Here is a 17,754-nt window from a genome sequence, read left to right as displayed (position 1 = left end):
TGCATTTACACTATGAATAGGATCAGAGACGCTACATTCCTCAATGCATCCCTCAATGTACATCCCTCTTTTGTCGTTTTAAATGGGCTGCTCCGCCGTCCAGTTCCAATTTCATAGCGATTCTTAAAGGAAGCGCTGTCGGGCTGTCGGAACAGCATGGGCTGTAAGGAATCGCTACAGTGCACCTATTTATAGCCCAACAGACGGTCCGTGCAGGCCAGCGGCTTGGCTCTCCTGCGGTTTGTTCTGTCTTAAGATGCAAGATGCAGATTTCACACCTGAAGACTTCACATCTGAAGAAGGCTGCACGGCCGAAACGTTGTGTTTTCTTTCTTCTTTTTTTTCAGCATGGAATAAACGTATTACTTGTTCTTTTGCAGCCTACGCATGCTGACGCAGCTACCCACCTGAACTACTAAGATGCAGATTTCCTTGCTTAAAATCATCACATTATCGAGGGGCGCAGTTGACGATCTGCGGTCGATGCCTTTCAGATTGTGGCGGGGGTTCCCAAACCTGTTTTTTTTTTGGGGGGGGGGGACCGGAGTGGAGGGTGGAGTCTCACAACCTGCTGGTTCTCGTTTCCCGCACCTCCGTTTCGATTCGAGCTCTTCTTCGGTTCATTGTCGGTTCCTGAACATGTAGGCGGTAGCACAGTCACGACTGGGTGTCATGAAAGCAACTTCAGGTCTCCAGCGTTTGAGAAGGAAAAAATATGACTCGCGGGGGTTTCGGTCACGCGCCTTAGTTCGGCCTTAGATCGTTGCTCAGACTTGATATCCTGGAGCTGAAGAGACTTGCAGCTCTTTGCCGGATCGACAGGCAGGCCCCCGCGATAATTAATGATTTCCAGCAGCGGCCATATCACCCTGCAACTCACAGCTGGCAGCCCACTGAAGCTCAGCAGGTGTGAGCCTGGGCAGTACCTGGATGGGAGACCTCCTGGGAAAAACTAAGGTTTCTACTGGAAAAGGTGTTAGTGGGGCCAGCAGGGGGTGCTCACCCTGCGGTCTGTGTGGGTCCTAATGCCCCAGTATGAGGCAGGATGAGACATAAAGCTGAGGTCCTAATTCTCAGAGGTCATTAAAAATCCCAGGGTATTTCTTGGAAACAGCAGGGGTGTCACCCTGGTGTCCTGGCCAAATTTCCCATTGGTCTCTACCTAATAATCTCCACTATGAACTGGCTTCATCACTCTGTCCACCAGTGTGCGCTGAGAGTACTGGTGCATCATCCAGGTGGGGCTGCACATTGGTGGTGGTGGAGGGGAGTGCCTACTACCTGTAAAGCGCTTTGAGTGGAACGTCCAGAAAAGCTTGTAAGGATTATTTATTTGTTATGAACACCACTGTTGGCTAAACGCCGATCTTGTGCGATAGTGCGCAAATCTCACCGGTGAGGGCTGAACCCAGAGAGCCGGGCGAAGACGCGATACAGGCCCAAGAGAGGTGGAGAGGTACAGGCCCAAGAGCTGGGGGGCCTCGGCCAGGACTTCCTGTGGAGATGGGAAATCATCTCCTGCAACAAGACCTCAAATCAATGCTGATCATGTTCATCCTGTTCAGTCACGTTTTCCAATCTGAAGGCTGTCGCAGCTATGACTGTTACTCAGTCCAGTGAGGGTTTCCCACAATTGATAATAGTTGCTTACACTTATACAGCGCTTTTCTGGACACTCCACTAGAAGCGCTTTACAGGTAATGGGGACTCCCCTCCACCACCACCAATGTGCAGCCCCACCTGGATGATGCGACGGCAGCCATAGTGCACCAGTACACTCACCACACACCAGCTCTCAGTGGGGAGGAGAACAGAGTGATGAAGCCAGTTCAGAGATGGGGATTATTTGGAGGACTGGGGGAATTTGGCCAGGACACACGGGTAACGCCTCTATCCATTTTGCGCCAATTCCCAGTACAGTCAGCCAGGCGCACGCACTATACTCCTATTTTTTTTTTTACAATTGTCAACACTTCAATAAACAAGCCTTGATCAGGAGAAACATGTTGACTCCACTAATTATTTTGCACTATAACCGATACCTGATGCCCACCATTTTGCGTTGCAAAGGCGCTACGAGCTCCGCACAGTGACGAAGTGGGCCACAGGTGCCCCACCGGAGTCAAACGCGCCTCCGTCTCCGAGTTTTTAAACTTGCGTGTCTGTGCGACAGATGTCTTATCTCGTCTGTTGGAGATCCTGTTATCATTCGTCATCCCTGTTTTCCCGACTAAGTGATGCTCAATAGATGTATAACCCCGCCCGCGCGCGAGGGGGTTTTACAGCAGGGTTTTACAGAGATTACCTGGTTGCCATGGTGATCGCCCCTCGCTTTCTGGCCGAAAGAGCCTGGGATTTGTTTACCTGCGGCCTTCAGGCGGCTGCAGGGACTCTCCACGGCTCAGCAGGAATCTGTCCCTAAAACCGAGAGCCGGTGGTAGAGACTCCTGGAAACTGACAGCACTGCACCCCGACCTGTTTTCAGGAGAACCTAGATTTACTGTTTAGGAAACTTTTACTCGTACAACCTAAACGTCAGAGAACTACTCCAGTTATTACCCCCCGAGTTTACTTCCAGAATGGGGGTGCATTTGGCAGTGTCTCGCAGTCCGTTGTAACACCCCCTCTCCCTGCCGATACGGAGGGCAGGCAGGTTTCTTTCTTTCATTTACACAGCGTTATTTGAGCTTTATTGGAAACACGACTATCATTTTAATACGGAGTCGAGGCTTTTTAAAAAAAAAAGTCGGCCGAGCCTTGCACTGAGGGCGCTGGATGCTCTGTTTCAGTAAATAACCTCGTCTCGGCTTGAAGTATCGAAAACGACAGGATGTGGGCGAAATGAAACGTTAACTTTAGGGCTGCACCTTCAATCGCACAGACAACTTCCTTTTTTTCTCTCTCTCTCTCACTCTCCTGGACGCGTTTGACGAAACACAGCGACGGGAGCGGGCTGCGCGAGGAGGCGGCCGCGGTGCGGGAGGGCCAGACACCGAGGAGACAGAGAGATGACAGCGGCCGGCGACAGGGTCCAGCGGAGGTGAAGGTGCCGAGAGCCGCCGGGCTGCCCGGGATGGCGCGCAAGGAGCCTTCACTGCGAGCTACGCGCTGTGCGACAGGTACAGTAGCTGCCGGAGCGGCGAGGACTGACAGGGGGCGCCTGGTGTTCTCGGAACCGTTTTCGCGTCTCGTACGGTTTGAGCTCGCAGGTGAAGCAGACGGCACAGATTGTGCCGGTTTACTAGTAGACATTCGTTCCGCAAAAGAAAAAAAGAAGGATAAATGTATTCACGAGTTGCCCTGTCTTCCATCTGCGGCGTAATTTCGTTATCAAGGGTTGGGAACTAAGATACACTCTGGTGGACACTTGTTATATCACAAAAAGTAAAACAGGGTTTCCGTCTTATTTCGTTTTCAGTTACGAAAACTGCTTCGGTTTCTTCTCATTGCTTTTAATTTACTTTCAACACAGTGCGGTATTTTTTTTTAGCAACAGTTCACCAGCGCCTTACGGAATTTAAGAACGGTTAGCAATATTGTATAGAAAGAAAAGCGCTGAAAAATAACGGGCGTCTTAACATTGCTGCTGTGCCCTTGGTAAAACTCAGTTTACCAGTTCAAGGCATTGACGGATCTGTTGTTTTCATATGGTAAAATCCACGCAAAATTGCAGGTTTTTAGCGGAAGGTTAAACAGTAAAAACCGGTACTTGTTACCCATAGGGGACAGAATGTAGCCATTCACTGTAAAGTGTGCAAGCGGGGTAAAGCGCTACAGACAAGCAGAGCTCTGTAAATAATTATTCCTGAACTGGCCTGCAGGTTGTCAGGTCGAGAGACCGCACTGCCGATACAGAGCTCTGTTGCCGGTCCTCGTTTCTTCCAGGATAGTGAGCTCTTCAGACAGCGCGGCAGGACAGCAGGCTCTCTGACAGGCGCTATCGCGTTAGAATGTGCTCGTACGTGCATCTCTCTAAGCCCGGTTACCAGAAGTTCTTTTCAAGGTCAGGACAATTTGTTTTCCTGTTTGTTTCACGACCGCTATGACCAAATATAGCTCTGTTTTTCTGATTTTTTTGGTTCCTTCTGTAAATTCTCAAGACACCCAAGGGCTGGGATGCCGGAGAATAGGGTCTTGGCGATCCCGGCGCCCTGTTTGGACGTGCTCAGGCAGAATCTTTAAATTCCTTTCAAAGCGCGCGAGGAAACGCAGTCAAAACACTTCCAAACACTTAGATCAAACACTTAGATCACCGCCGTTTCCTGCGGGGACTCGGCCTAAGCGCCGGAGAGACCAGAATATACAGTACAGGCACACGAGATTTCAGGTGCGCCACGGTTTAAAGGGAATGTCAATTGTTCAGCTGCCCAGACTCGCAAGAGCTTGCATGTTTCCCTTTTCTTTGCTGTTTCCTGCAGAAGAGACAGCCACAGAAAGTAACGTTTATAAAATACGTCTTCAGGCGTTTTGGATTGACACTGTTATACATATGCATAGATACTTTCAGCAGTTTGGCAGCGTTATTGTTCTCTGGGGCGAAAAAGCTTTGAGTTTTTCATTAAGCAGCTGAAAGCCGAACTAGAAAGATCAGATCACTTTATTGGCCATATACGGTTTCTTGTATTAGAAATTTGTCTTTTCGCATACCCCAGCTTGCTCTCCATGAGACACACAGACAGGGAGAGAAGCTGGGGGTCAGAGCGCAGGGTCAGACATTTATACGGCGCCCCTGGAGTACTTGGGGTTAAGGGCCTTGCTCGGGTGACCAAGGGAGTAGGATTCCTCTGCCGGCCGCAGGATACGAACGGGCAACCTTCCATCCACAGGCGCAGATCCTGAGCCACAGAGCCACCACACCGCCCCAGGCCCCAGAAACCCCAACTAGAAGACGGTCAGGTGCGTCAGGTTTCCCGCGAGGAGCGAGTTTTAGTGCCATCGAGTGACAAATAAGCCATTTTGACCTTTACCCCTCTCTCTCCCGCCATCCCAGGGCAGTAGAGGCGTGCAGGGCGGGCCGGCGATGGAGACCCCGTCTCCCAGCGACAAGCGCCGGGCCTGGCTGCGCAGCAGCCGCGCGTGGCAAGCGCCGGAGACCACCCTGACCCCTGGCCCGCAGGCCGACGAAGTGTTCCTGGAAGGTACGGTTTCCGACGATCCCCGCTGGGCAGAAATCGACGAACACCTTTACCCACCCGTTTGTCTCGCAACATCGGGAGCTCGTCTTTCCACAGCGCGTGACGCGAATCTGACGTGGCAGACAACAGCACGCACGCGCTATTTACAACAAACAAGATCTAGTAGAAGATACAACCGGCCCATGTGATGAACGTTACCAGATTGTTTTCAGCCCCTAACAGGTGTGAGAATACATATGAAGTCCAATTAAGGTTCGAAAACGGCCCCCTTCCGTCCAAACGCTCTGAAACATTATAGGTGTTAAAGGGAGTGGTGTTCTGCACTTCACCTGAACGAATGATGGCCAGCCCCGTGCTGGTGAACCTCTGTCTTTTGATAGCTTCGCAGGTTCTAATTAACCCTGGCTAATTAACCCAGTCTTTGATTCAGTTAAGCAATTTCGAGAAAAGCGGAAAAGCAAAGCGGAGGACTTTATAACCAATCAAGTGGGTTTAACGGACCTGAATCATGAGAGTAAACCGCGGGTCGCTTCGCCACGGGTGGCATGCTGCGCTTTCTCTAGATGTGCTATTTGGTTCATTTTAAACGCTCTCCCAGCACATTTCAAAAGCCCCAGTTGTGCTCTGGTGCGCGAGGAAGAGCGCTGAAAAGAGCAGCGCGCTCAACGCCCGCACGAGCCGGGCGCGCGGAGACATCTTTGTCTTTGCAACAGAATGCACATGACTTATAAGAATCTTTCTCTTTTCACATCCGTGAAAGGATCTCAGTATAAGTGTGAATAAATTACACACACACACCCCCCGAAGAAGGCTACACAGCCGAAACGCTGTTTCTTTTATTCTCTGTGTTTTTAGCATGGAATAAACCTTTACTCGTGCCTCTGTAAATTCCATTTGCTTCATCCAGGGTCCTTCGAGTTATCAGTAACTTTTTGAAACCCCGGCAGTGTTTTTTTTTTTGCTTAGGTCTAACGAGTGGTGGTGCTACTCAGTCACCGGCAGGACATTTTCGACCAAAACCAAAAGGGTTCGGGTCCCAGTCTCGCCTCTGACGTGACCGCTCATCTGTGATGTACTTCAAGTTCGCAGTCAGCTGTGTATCGCAGCGGGGGGGGGGAACCGGTTCCCTAACGGACAATGTGATTAATTGCGAAATTGAATGAGTGTATTTTTGTCACCTCAACAAGCCTGAGACTTCTAGCCGGATAGTTACCGGGGGTGACAGCAGTAAGGGAGGCGGAACGTGTTCGGAGGGAGAAAACGTTGACGGCAGTCCCGTACTCTTTCGAGTTTCTTTCACAAGCGAACGGACACGAATGAGCGCCGCCCACGGGCTTCTGCTGTAAGCCTGTGCAATCGAGCCCGCAGTCGTGTTTTGAATGACAGCGACGGCGTGCTCTTTCTCTTTCCACAGGAAACAATGACGGAAAAGTTGCGAGCTGGCTGCAGTGCCTGGGGTAAGTGCGCCCGGGGCTGCGTGTCGGAGCACCTGTGCAAGATCCGTGGGCGACGAGTCACAGCGAAACACTAGACGTCTGTGGGAATGGGCAGCCCGCGCGAGGCTGCAACAGACGTCACTGGACCCGCGAGGGGTCGTCGCCCACTTTTGTCCTAAACATTAATTATTTTTTATATAAATGATAATAATCCTTGGCATTTAGTGGCTCTTCCATCCCAAAATGACCCCACACTGTTTCATCCCTCCCGATGTGTCAGTAAGGTGGTCAGAAACACATGTATTACGGCGCCTGTCAACCTGTAGTTTTGACCTGTAGTTTTGAGCGTAATTCAACAGCACTTACTGGCTTAGAAATCGTTGATAATTTTTTATTTAAATTTTCTGGTGTACATTTATCTCTTTTGCACCCAAGCAAAGGCCCAGTATCACTACCAGGGTTGATAGCAAACACCTTATCAAAATACTGATTCCCTGTATTTTGATATTCTAATCTAACAGAATTGCGTTCTCCATGCTTGAACACCAGACTTGGAAGTTTCAGCGCCGTATGCAGTATTGGTAGATGATTTGTCGCGCACACACAGAGATAGGGTGATTCAGTCATTTTGCATCCCACTATGTTTATTATTTTGTGGCTTTGTGGGTGGGGCGTGATTTTATCGCACAAGGCCACCGCGTGTTATTGCTAGGAAGATAATCTCAAGGCCCACGCGGTTTTTGATATTTTATCATCGCTCTTCCGGCGCGTACAAATAAAAGCGCCCTGACACATTTGCTCTGTGACGCGCCATCTTTTGTAAAAGCTGGAGGGGGGTGGACGCGAAGCTATTTTTACATTTGTATTTATAACTCGCTTTCTCGACTTCTCACGGGGCTCTGTCTTCCTGACACTGAAGAAATGGAGAAATAAAAAAAAAGGGGGGGGGGGGGAGTTTTTACAGTTTCTGCTTTCAGCTAAACCTCAGCGGAAGTTTTCGGGTGGTAAAAATAGCACCCGCACGAGCCGCCCATAAAAAACTCGGAGGTAAACGATCCCTGAACACACTTACAGCCCGAGGGCACTCGCGGGCGTCCCGTCTGAATGATAATATCTGGCAGGCAGTCTCCGTCAATTTCACCTACAAGACTTACGGACAGCACTGTGTGCACCATAACTGTCGACTGTCCCTAATCATCATCCTGGCTCCGGAGAGCTCCAGACGTTCGGGTTTTAAGCGTAGCAATCAATCAGTAATGGCAGGCTACTGTAATCTCTGCCGTTTAAGTCGCTTTGTTGGTTGAATTCGGAAAAGTGAGAGAGTAGGTGTGTTGGTAAACAGGAAAAAATGTACGTCTTTACTGATGGAAAATAGGACTGAGGAATCCCAGAGCATTAATATTATTGCTGGGGTCGCTGCATCTGCAGGGTGCCCAGTCCTGGTGCCAGGGTTGGGAACCTCTGTTTAAGACACGAATGTCCAGTGCTCAGATCAGGTTTGATACCTAGGACAGATCCCTCTCTTTTGATCTTTTAAGAGCTGAAAGCAAATTTCCAAATATGCCCCAAATAGTAAACGGAAACCAGTCATGTGAGCACAAGCCAGCAGGCACAGTTTCTCCAAGACTAGGGCAGGAACTCGCACTCTTGAATCACCAAAGACTTGCAAACAGATAAATGCTTGAATGATGTCATTAAGCACTCGGGCAGAATTACATCTAAAAGACCCCAGTTTTTTCCAACCTCCAACCCTAGTGTAGAACAGTGAATTGACGTAGGACCAGTAACAGAATGGGTCTGTTCTACCGTCTATTCACTATTCATTTTTGCTGAAACCATGTGCTTTCTGTTTGCATGCTTTTTATTTCCCTGCAGGTACGAAATGCCCCCAGAAGATGCAAACCATCTGACTTTGGGTAGGTGTGCCATAAAGTGGCGGGCATGTCAAAGCATACCTGTGTGCGGTTGGAACAAGCCGTAGCACTTACTGGAGCCAGGTGCTGCAACTGGAACATGGGCCGAGGCTGTGGAATGTGGCATAGAAGGAACACAAAGGTGTTGCAACTGTGGTATCTCTGCCAGGTCCCTGCTGGGAACAGCAAGGCACATGTGCTAAGAAGCCACATATTTTGTATTCACAGCATTTTTAAATAAAATGATACAGACCAGGGCTATGCATTTCGTAATCTAAGAGTTAGTGAATATCTTATCTCTCTATGAACCACCAGTATGCAGATTAATTCACTGTACCCTGAAATTGACTTTTTGGATGTAATTTCTGGATGTGATTCTGCATCTTATCTAAACACTGAATACAGTGTATTTATCTCTAGCAGTATGGGGACCTCACGGCACCCGTACTTCTACTTGTTTGGGTGAAATCTGCATGTTTCTCCACTCATTCCACAGGCCAGTTTGCTTGATTGGGTCCTTTAAATTGCACGTTCCACAGGAGCCGTCTATACAATATACATTTACCATATAAAGGGTTTTCATTGTCTTGACCAGAGACAAACATGTCTTGTGCTGGACAAAGTGCTGGTTGGTGAAAGGTGAAACACTTTGTTAGAGGTGTGTAAGGGGGGACTCTTCAAAGGTCAAAGGTCAAGTGTAACGGAAAGGTCAGTTATGTTTCTCTTGGGCATCACAATGATTTGTTGTAAATTCTGCAATTATTATATTATATATTATATTTCTCATTCATATCTCACCTAATTAGTGCACTGCTGAAGCATCAGTGCTTATTCTGTAAAGAAACAAAAGGATGTTTCTTTTGTCTTCCAGACTCATTCCCGAAAGCTGGAAACAGTTTTGAAGATGATCTCATTCTGGGAGCAGAAGGTAGGGAATTCATCACACTTTCTTAAAGATTCAGAGGTGTAGTTGATATGGTTCTTGTAACCTTGCTCAGCCGGATTGTGAGCTGGAACATGAGCTTGTGTGGTCACAATGGAATAATGTTCCTCCTTGGCTCTGTACCTCCCAGGATTGCTCCATATGTTTAGTTCAGTAGAATTGCTCAATCTCCAGACACGTTGCTGTTGATATATATTTTGTAACGTGAAGCTAATCGTTTCCTAGTGATTCGCATGGATCCTATCATAGAACACAATCACTGAATATTTTATTTCAACATGTGCAGAAGTTGTGCAAGTCAGTCTACGTATCCATACAAGCAACTAAGCTGCATTGCCAGCAGGTACTTTAAAATCAGCAATGTTGACCAGTGAGTCACCTGTACATTGTGGTAGCTAAAAACAAATGAGATTTTGGACTCAGCTATCAGTGAATCAAACAATAGGTTCTTTGTTTGGGGATTTATATTCTTCCTCTTTTTGACATCCTCTTGACTCAATATTGTTGTTGCCACTTTGATCACCCTGATAATATTCAAAACACAGATTAAAGCTCATGTCTGTTTGCAGTACCAAACTGAGCAAATCACATGAGAGCATGGCCACAGCCAGTCTGCTATTCATGTGTATCCACTATCGAAATTCTGCTGTGCACATTGCAGTGCACCTGAGAAGAAGCATTGATGTGTTTACTGCAATATCAGCTTACCAAGAATGTTCATCTTCCTGCTAGAATACAATCTGAGACCAGCAGATCTTTTCTGTGTGAAGTCCTGTCCCGACCCACTCCAGTTGAAACACACAGTACATCCCCCAAGACACATCTGCCTGCAAACTGAAACTTTCTATTCCAAATATGATTACTTCCTACTTTGACAAATTGTGTTGCCAGGCCGGGCAAATTGCATGTGGCTGCAAGAGACAGAATTAGCCATGTTACACTAACGAGGTAGATTAACTACCTTGTTAGTGTAACACAGAAGAGATGATCTGGGAACTGATTGTTTTTTGTAGGACTACCCCCTCCCACCATAAAATAACACTCATCAGTTTTCAGGTGCTGTGTAAGAGAACTGAGATAAAATAATGTTTTGTGGGTTTTTTCCCTGAAGGCACAACCTAATTATCAGTCCCATTATCGACTCACAATGCACAGCCCGAGAGTGCTTCCTCTCTGCTGCAGATCACAATGACTGCTTCCAAGCCCACGCCCAGACCTGAAAAAAACACTGCACTCTGTCTAAGGTCACCTGTAACTTCAGCACTCTTCCATCCCCATTGACCTTGATGTATTCTATAGTTGTACACTGACCATGGATGATTGCCTGCTGGCTGTGCTTGCCTGCACTGATATATGTACAGTACGGGGTGGGAGGGAATGAGCTTGCATGTTTTAAAGCCTAACCAGATCTTGCTTGCTGTGTTACAGCAATCGCACTGCACAGGGGTGAAGATGACCCAGTGGTGGGGTAAGCACAGTCCGTTCGGCTCCTTTAAGAGCTGCAGAAAAACAGACAAATCTGTCTGCTACAGCACAGCAAATAGCAGCTGACATCTGTGACATTGCTGTTCCTTAAAATGCGAGTGCTAACAGGTCACCAGGACACAGCAATTTGATCTCTTTCATATTTGATTTTCTTTCTCTGGCTGAAAATTGATATTGTACACAAATTGTAGGAACCGTAGCATGAAAATTCTCTATAGATTAGGACTAATAGCACTTCAGTACACATACATAGCCATCGAACAAGTCCTTCTGTTGATGTATCCTTACTTCACATAGGAGCAACACAGCCAAACCAAGTTCATCACATCATTCTCCAGTTGAGTGCAGCTACTATTTTCTGCTCATGCACTCAATCTGCCACTCAATCAGTAGTGTGAACCAAACCGTTCTGCGCTACATATGCATGTGAATATCATACATGCTGAACATGTACCTGCTGAATGTGTTCCTGCTGCCCTGGAGAAATGCACACTGCCTGGTACCGTAAACCATGGCTGCACGGAACAGTACAGGTGAGAGAGCCGAATGTCATGAAACGACTTGGTTTATCCTTCCCTAACACCATCTGACATGTTGCTTGGAGCTCCCCTGATTGCTGTAACTACAGTGTGCTGGGGATCACAATCTTCACTTACTGCACTGCTCTCTGTGTTATCATCTGGGTGTTGCAGAGGGTGCCCCCTGTTGCTGCCCCCCCCCAGACCACGGAATAGAGACTGCAGTGCACCACAGAGAGCTGCGAGAGGGTAAGGGCCTTCTGATGACAAAACCGTCTGCTCCAGGACATCCACTACACTTTTGTGTATAGCACTTTTGTTTTCTAAAACAAACTCCTGATGTTAAAATATGAAAAAGGCTAGATGAAAATGGCCTGTTTAGGATTCAGGATTGCTATTTTTCATTGTTTTATCTCATACATGAAGAGTGTAAGGGATGCTTAACATAAAAATCAAACAGTGTGCCACAAATTGTTTTGTTGCAGGAAAAGGAATTCTTTGAACACGCATTCGATGTTTTCTCTGGCTTCTTGTTACAGCCAACCAATGTTTTTTGGATTTTCAACCAACTTCCTTTGAGCATAAGAGCTCAAACACAACCAGTTTTGTATGTGGACACTGACAGTATTAGTTCTTCTACACCATGTCTTGTCCACGCCAGTCTGGACATCCACCCACCTCAGTACTGACCTGGGCCCTGTTGTGTATGCAGGGTATCAACGGAGAAGTTGAGCCCCTTCCAGTTTCTGAACCTGGGCCACAGCATGGCCTCTAGTGGTTTTTCCACTGCTACCACTAAGTCAGCTTCCAGGTGAGTCAATGGCTTCCCCCGCCTCATCGGCTTCCTTCGGAAAATCACAGACAGTCGTCTGCCCCCCTGCACACCTGCGCACCGTTCACAAGGCAGAAGCCATAACTGGCTGGTGAAAGACAGCTGCCACCACAGCTAGTGCACTGTGTTCGGTAGTCAAATGAAGTTTCAATTAATTGTTCTTTGCCAAAAATGATGGCGAGATATATTGCACTAGGCCATTTTTTCAAGTCCTGTTTTTGTTTCGTTGTGGGTTATGGGGTTATGTTAATCTTTGGAGTTTGGACTTCTTCATGTAATCCATGTCAAAATCACAGAAAGACATCCGAGAGGTGTTCCTTCAGTATTCAGCAGGAGTGTGCACCTCTTATTTTAGGATTCTCTTTACAAAGTGTGCAGTGGCCTGTACACATAGAGTTCAACGTGAAAGCAGAGCGCCAAACAGCCTCTCGAGAGAAGTGCTGATGAGGCTCGGTGTCTTAATGACAGCTGTTCTGTCTGTTGCTTCACATCGGCTGCTTCAGAACCGACAGCCCTCACAGATGTGTGCCCCCTTGCCCTCCCCCCACTACAGTGTGTCGCAGGTGCTCCAGATGTGCGCTGAGGACGCAGAGGAGACTCTGTACAACCTGGGTTTCGGGCAGGACGAGCCCCAGATCACGGCCAAGATCCCCCCTCGGTTTTTCAGCTTCCCCTCCCAGCTGGGGGGCATCAACTTCCGCCTCTTCCTGGAGTCCCAGCTGAGACGGATCAAGGAGGAGGACCCTGATCTCTCGCTGGCAAGTGAGTTCCCTGCTCCCGCTGCTCTGCGTGCTCACGGGCGACTGGCTGAGTGTCGCTGGTACGGCGGGATGGGGATCTTCGTTGTTTGCTTCATCTGCTTTCCTCTTTTCTCCACAAGTGCCCCCACAATACTTACGTTGCCATTGTTCTTATTTGAAAAAAGAACTTTTCTTAAATATTTGCGTCCTTGTTTGCAAACCAGATCAAAGCTAGACACGCACTCTCCGATGTCAGTGCCTGTATTGTGGGTTGGAGTGTTTGTTCTCAATCGATTACAGAATCTTTCCCCCTGGAAGATTAGGGTTGATCGCAGCCAGAAGTGTGCACACGGGAGAGGGTTCAAGTGTCAACCAGCAGAGCTTTGGAAAACAGTCTGTGCGAGATCACCGCCATATGCTATTTCGAAGCTCCACTGCATCCAAATTCAATCTCCGTGTGTTTTTAGATGTATGGATTGCTTTGGAGGAATGCAGCCCGGGCAAGATTGTTCTTCCAAGTTGTGTGTGTGTTTTGAAATATGAGGAGCAAGCTATCACCTTGTTGTGAAACTGCATCTATCACAAATGTATCGCGGTTGGATCTGGCCCTGGGTTCTGACCGTGCACTTTACACCCAGAAATGGGCCATGTGCCAGCTGCCGACTTCTAATTTTCTTGGGCAGAAAAAACCCAATCGACGCTGCCGTGCCTATAGCGTAATAATCTGGTGGAATCCATTAGGACGGGAAAAAAAAATATTTTTTAAATAATACCTATGATGAGGAGGTAGAGCACAGCTGCAGTGTTGGCTAGGCTGCCTTTCTTTGTATGTTTTTACAGTGTGGCATCATATCTGATTGGCACGCCCAGCTCTCCACAACCAAAACACAACACTAACATCAACACCCAAGTAACAAAAAAAAAACACCCCTTTAAATAGAAACTCGGATTAGTACGGTAAACCAAGGTAGTGACATACAGGACACGGGATCCTTGGGATGAATCCAGATTGATACTTCTGACTGTTGCTCTTGCCCGGAAAAACAGCATCTTCATCTGATCCTCTGTTAGCAAAAACCAGTCTGAAATGTTCGAGACGCCTCTGTCATCAGCTTGAGTGAGCTTGCATCCGAAATGGAGGGGGTGCATGCTGAATTCATGCTGGATAGAGGAGTGCACAGGCTTTGGAAAGGGTTAGGATGGGAAGAGGCTGACGGGCTCTCTCTTTCCTTCCCAGGTCGATTCCGGCAGGTGGAGGTCTTGACCGCCATGGCCAACGCGTTCTACTCGCTGTACTCCTACGTGTCGAAGACCCCGGTCCAGAAGCTGGCGCCCCCCGAGTTCTCCTTCGCCTCGCCCATCGAGAAGATCAGCATGCGCTTCAGCAGCGTGAGGAGCGAGCCCAGGTCGCCCGTGGACCGCCTGAAGGACACCGTCTCCAAGATGTGCCTCTACACGGGCTCCCGCGACCTGGCCTCCCCCGGCCCCTCGCCCCGCGCCAGCCCCCGCAAACGAAGCAGCCTGCCCAACGTGGTGGAGTTCGTCCTGGGGCACAAAGCGGCTGAGACCTCCCGCCACCTGGCACAGGCCTGCTCCGGAGAAGATCCCGCCCGCCTCCCAGGTGCACCTCTGCCCACCCCGGCTTCTTCCGGAGATGGGGCGACACAGGGCCACCCTGCTCCCGGAGAGCTGGCGTTACCTGTGCCCGCAGCCCCAGAGGGCACCAGCGGTTCGGAAACACAGGACGTGAGGGACAAACCCAACCAGGGTGGCACAGAGCCCAATACCAGCGGCCAGCCTCAAGCTGCCAAGTTCACGCAAGATGTCATACACCCAAGGATTGTGGAGAGTGTTCATAAAAAGCCCTTCATGAAACAGACTTGTTTCAGACACCCTGAGATCCCCTCTAGCCTTGACCCCAGGAGAGAGGGTTCCCCACGCGGAATGCAGGACCCGCCTGAAAACGGAGAGACAGGAGTGATCGCGGAGGGGGTTGTAGCCTGGGGGTTGATGGGAGAGTCGGGGAGCGTGGTTTCCTGTTTGGCAGAAAATGCTTCCGATGGGACCTGCAGGCATCCCTCTCATTCTAACCCGGGGGTCAAAGGTCAGGAGCCAACCTGCCAGATCACCGTGACCGGATGGGATGGGGAGTCCCCCAGTGACACGGACGCCTCCCAGAGCCAGCACCCCTGGGGAGTGGGGCAGAGGGGTTACCTGAGCCCCTCCAGATCCCCCTCTTTCAGGCGTGCTCTGCAGAGTCCACAGCAGGGAAACTCCTTCGAAATAGAGGAGGTAGCTGCCTTTGATTCATGTGTTACATTTCACAGGGAAACTATGCAGTCATACCTGAAATACCTGAACTGGGAAACAAAAGCCATCGGTTTACTTACTGTAGTTCAGGCAATTGATTGTGTTTTTACTGCACATTGCAGGCATCAGGACACAGTTCAGTCAGTGTTTAACAACAACTAAACCTGTTTTTACAGAATAGCATTTAGAGCACATTCTGCTATGAACATAACATTTCTGCAGTCACATAGTATGTTTCAAATTACACAACTGAAAGCTCTCTGGCTTCAAGTAATAAGGCGTTTTTTTTTCAGAATTACAGCTGATAAATCAGTTTATCTAGATAGTTCATCACATATTTCATCACACAGGGAGGCAACGGCAAAGGCCATTGCTCTTGAGCGCTTATTAGAAGCAGACACAGAATAAGCTAGGATAAAAAATGACACAGAACTTAGTTCATTACTTGTGTGCATATTCTCAAGAGGTTACTAAAATGAATTGAAAAATAATGATTTATGTTACTTGGAATAAAACACCTACAGAGCTCAGATAACTTCAGGTAGATCTATTGTGCTGTATAGAAACTGGGAGACTTTTTAATTCCGTGTGTGTTTGGCACTGGACATGGCAGAATTACTAATTAAACCGAAAACACATTACATACAGAAAAAAATGTCTTCCCTATTTTTATGAAAACGTCAAATCTTGTTCTGTAACATTCAAGCAGGTCTTACAGGTCATCCTTAAATCATCAGTTAATGCACTTAGAATAAATAACAGCTTTGAATAATTACTAAGTTAATGGGTTCAGCTAAGTCAGGCATGGCCCACTTTGGTCCCTGAGAACAGCAGTATGCTGGAATTTCCATTGCAAATGATCTCTAAACTATTTAATTGAACAAATTACCTAGTGCAGTTGATTTGAATACTAAAAAGAAATGTTTTTTTCTTTGCATGATTTGTTCCTTCTCTGGCCAGGATTCTCTGGGTGTAACTAAAACTCCCATGTTTTCCCTCTGGGAAGTTCAAAGGCGAGGTGAATGAAATGGGGTTTTACATGATAGATGACAACCAACTGAAGCCAAAGCCCCTCTTAGGCAGCCTTTTTAAATGCCCCACCCTGCTTTCACACAGGTGCACAGTGCCGGGGAAGATGAGTCCAGCCAATCAGAGACCAGGAGCATCATGACATCTTCCCCTCTCTCAGCAGTGAAGCGTCAGAGAGGTAGGCCTGTCCAGACTGCGGGGGTGTTGAGAGAACAGGGCCAAGGAGACAATCAAGACTGGTGCCAGACAGAAGGACAATAAAGAGAACATCTACACAGTTACCACTTTAATCTGAAGCCACTGAACAGCTGCTGTAAACTCTTTTCAGCCACAGGTTCCTAAAACTGTTTTACACACAGTGCCATTCCCAGAATGGTGCTCCCCACAGCTCTTTCATTCGTAGATGCATTTTCAGTAAATGTGATAATTTTCCTCTTCAACTCTATTTGTTCCTGAATATTCCAATCTGGCCTCTAACATGTCTCCAGCCTCTAACATGCTATGCTTTCTCTGGATGGAATCGCGGTCGAGGAAGTTTTTTTTGTCGTCCTTCCTTGCCATCATGAAATCTCATCTCCTCTTGTGCCCACTTCCTGAACCGCAAGCAGACCTGGCCTTTTGACGTCTTATGAAACGGCTCAGCCTCTTCACATCAAAAAGTGAACATCTGGGGGCGTTTTGTGAAAAAAAAAAACACCCAAAATGGATCAGCTGATATAGCGCTTGATTTGCATTTGTAGTGGTTTATTAGATTGGACTCTGAAAAGACAAAGAGAAGTAAATACACCATTCAGTATGGCTGTTATAAGTCCTGGCTCGGAGATATGCATTTTGCATGAAATCGGAAAGGATGATTCTAGGTTAAAATTTGCACCGCACAGTATGTTTTAGTAAAAACTAGGCTACAGGATCTCTCTACGACATCATTCCCTTGCTCAGCGCTCAGGAGCTGGGGCCTCAGAAGTGACTGTTACAGTTTGGAGATCTCTATCGCTCTGTTTGCTGAGGAGGCAAGTGGGTTGTTAATCTGTTTTAACCGTGAATCTTCATTAGCTGGGGAGCTCGGCATACAGGAAACGCCGAGCTGCGCGCAAGTTGCTTCAGGCCTTGCTGTCTGTGGTGCAGAGAACTGAGAAAACCAGTTCAGCACACATCACCTCTCTTCTTGAAAAATAATTTCCCAGGGCTGGCTGTGCAGTGCATGAAGGGGGTGGGGGTGGGGGGGACATTTCAGGGTAGCGCAGGCATGAGTGCACAGGGGACCTCTTGGGTTGTGAGCATTCAGAGATCTGGCTTAACACCTACTGCATAATTCCTCACATCCGCAGGAACTCACTGCTACCTGAATACAAAAAATACTCTCCTAGATTTTAAATGTTGGTATCTGAAAAAAAAGGGATATCCACAAATTGA

The 17,754-nt window shown here is 47.9% G+C and overlaps 2 protein-coding genes across 4 annotated transcripts in view; one reads left to right on the top strand and one right to left on the bottom strand.

The window, feature by feature from the left end:
- The first annotated feature begins 1,817 nt into the window (after nucleotides 1-1,817).
- tespa1 (thymocyte expressed, positive selection associated 1) overlaps nucleotides 1,818-17,754 on the top strand; it is an 18,360-nt gene continuing 2,423 nt past the window's right edge. The window contains exons 1-12 of one of the 3 annotated variants that reach the window (XM_015344196.2): nucleotides 1,818-3,119; nucleotides 4,827-4,896; nucleotides 4,991-5,138; nucleotides 6,550-6,592; nucleotides 8,447-8,487; nucleotides 9,356-9,412; nucleotides 10,856-10,895; nucleotides 11,605-11,679; nucleotides 12,143-12,241; nucleotides 12,816-13,024; nucleotides 14,240-15,294; nucleotides 16,429-16,519. In XM_015344196.2, the coding sequence (XP_015199682.1) occupies nucleotides 5,021-5,138; nucleotides 6,550-6,592; nucleotides 8,447-8,487; nucleotides 9,356-9,412; nucleotides 10,856-10,895; nucleotides 11,605-11,679; nucleotides 12,143-12,241; nucleotides 12,816-13,024; nucleotides 14,240-15,294; nucleotides 16,429-16,519 (1,828 nt within the window). In that variant the 5' untranslated portion in view covers nucleotides 1,818-3,119; nucleotides 4,827-4,896; nucleotides 4,991-5,020. Of the gene's footprint in view, nucleotides 3,120-3,443; nucleotides 4,004-4,826; nucleotides 4,897-4,990; nucleotides 5,139-6,549; nucleotides 6,593-8,446; nucleotides 8,488-9,355; nucleotides 9,413-10,855; nucleotides 10,896-11,604; nucleotides 11,680-12,142; nucleotides 12,242-12,815; nucleotides 13,025-14,239; nucleotides 15,295-16,428; nucleotides 16,520-17,754 lie in introns of those variants that run through there. The other 2 variants (XM_015344198.2, XM_015344197.2) reach the window with 2 other exon arrangements.
- The window catches only part of tarbp2 (TAR (HIV) RNA binding protein 2), a 12,865-nt gene continuing 11,725 nt past the window's right edge, over nucleotides 16,615-17,754 (bottom strand). The window contains exon 8 of the mRNA XM_015344200.2: nucleotides 16,615-17,100. Within this exon, the coding sequence (XP_015199686.1) occupies nucleotides 16,994-17,100 (107 nt within the window). The 3' untranslated portion in view covers nucleotides 16,615-16,993. The remainder of the gene's footprint in view (nucleotides 17,101-17,754) is intronic.

The sequence above is a fragment of the Lepisosteus oculatus genome, chromosome 1, assembly GCF_040954835.1.
Source record: "Lepisosteus oculatus isolate fLepOcu1 chromosome 1, fLepOcu1.hap2, whole genome shotgun sequence".
Lineage (NCBI taxonomy): Eukaryota > Metazoa > Chordata > Actinopteri > Semionotiformes > Lepisosteidae > Lepisosteus > Lepisosteus oculatus.
This window is presented reverse-complemented; position numbering and strand designations above follow the sequence as displayed.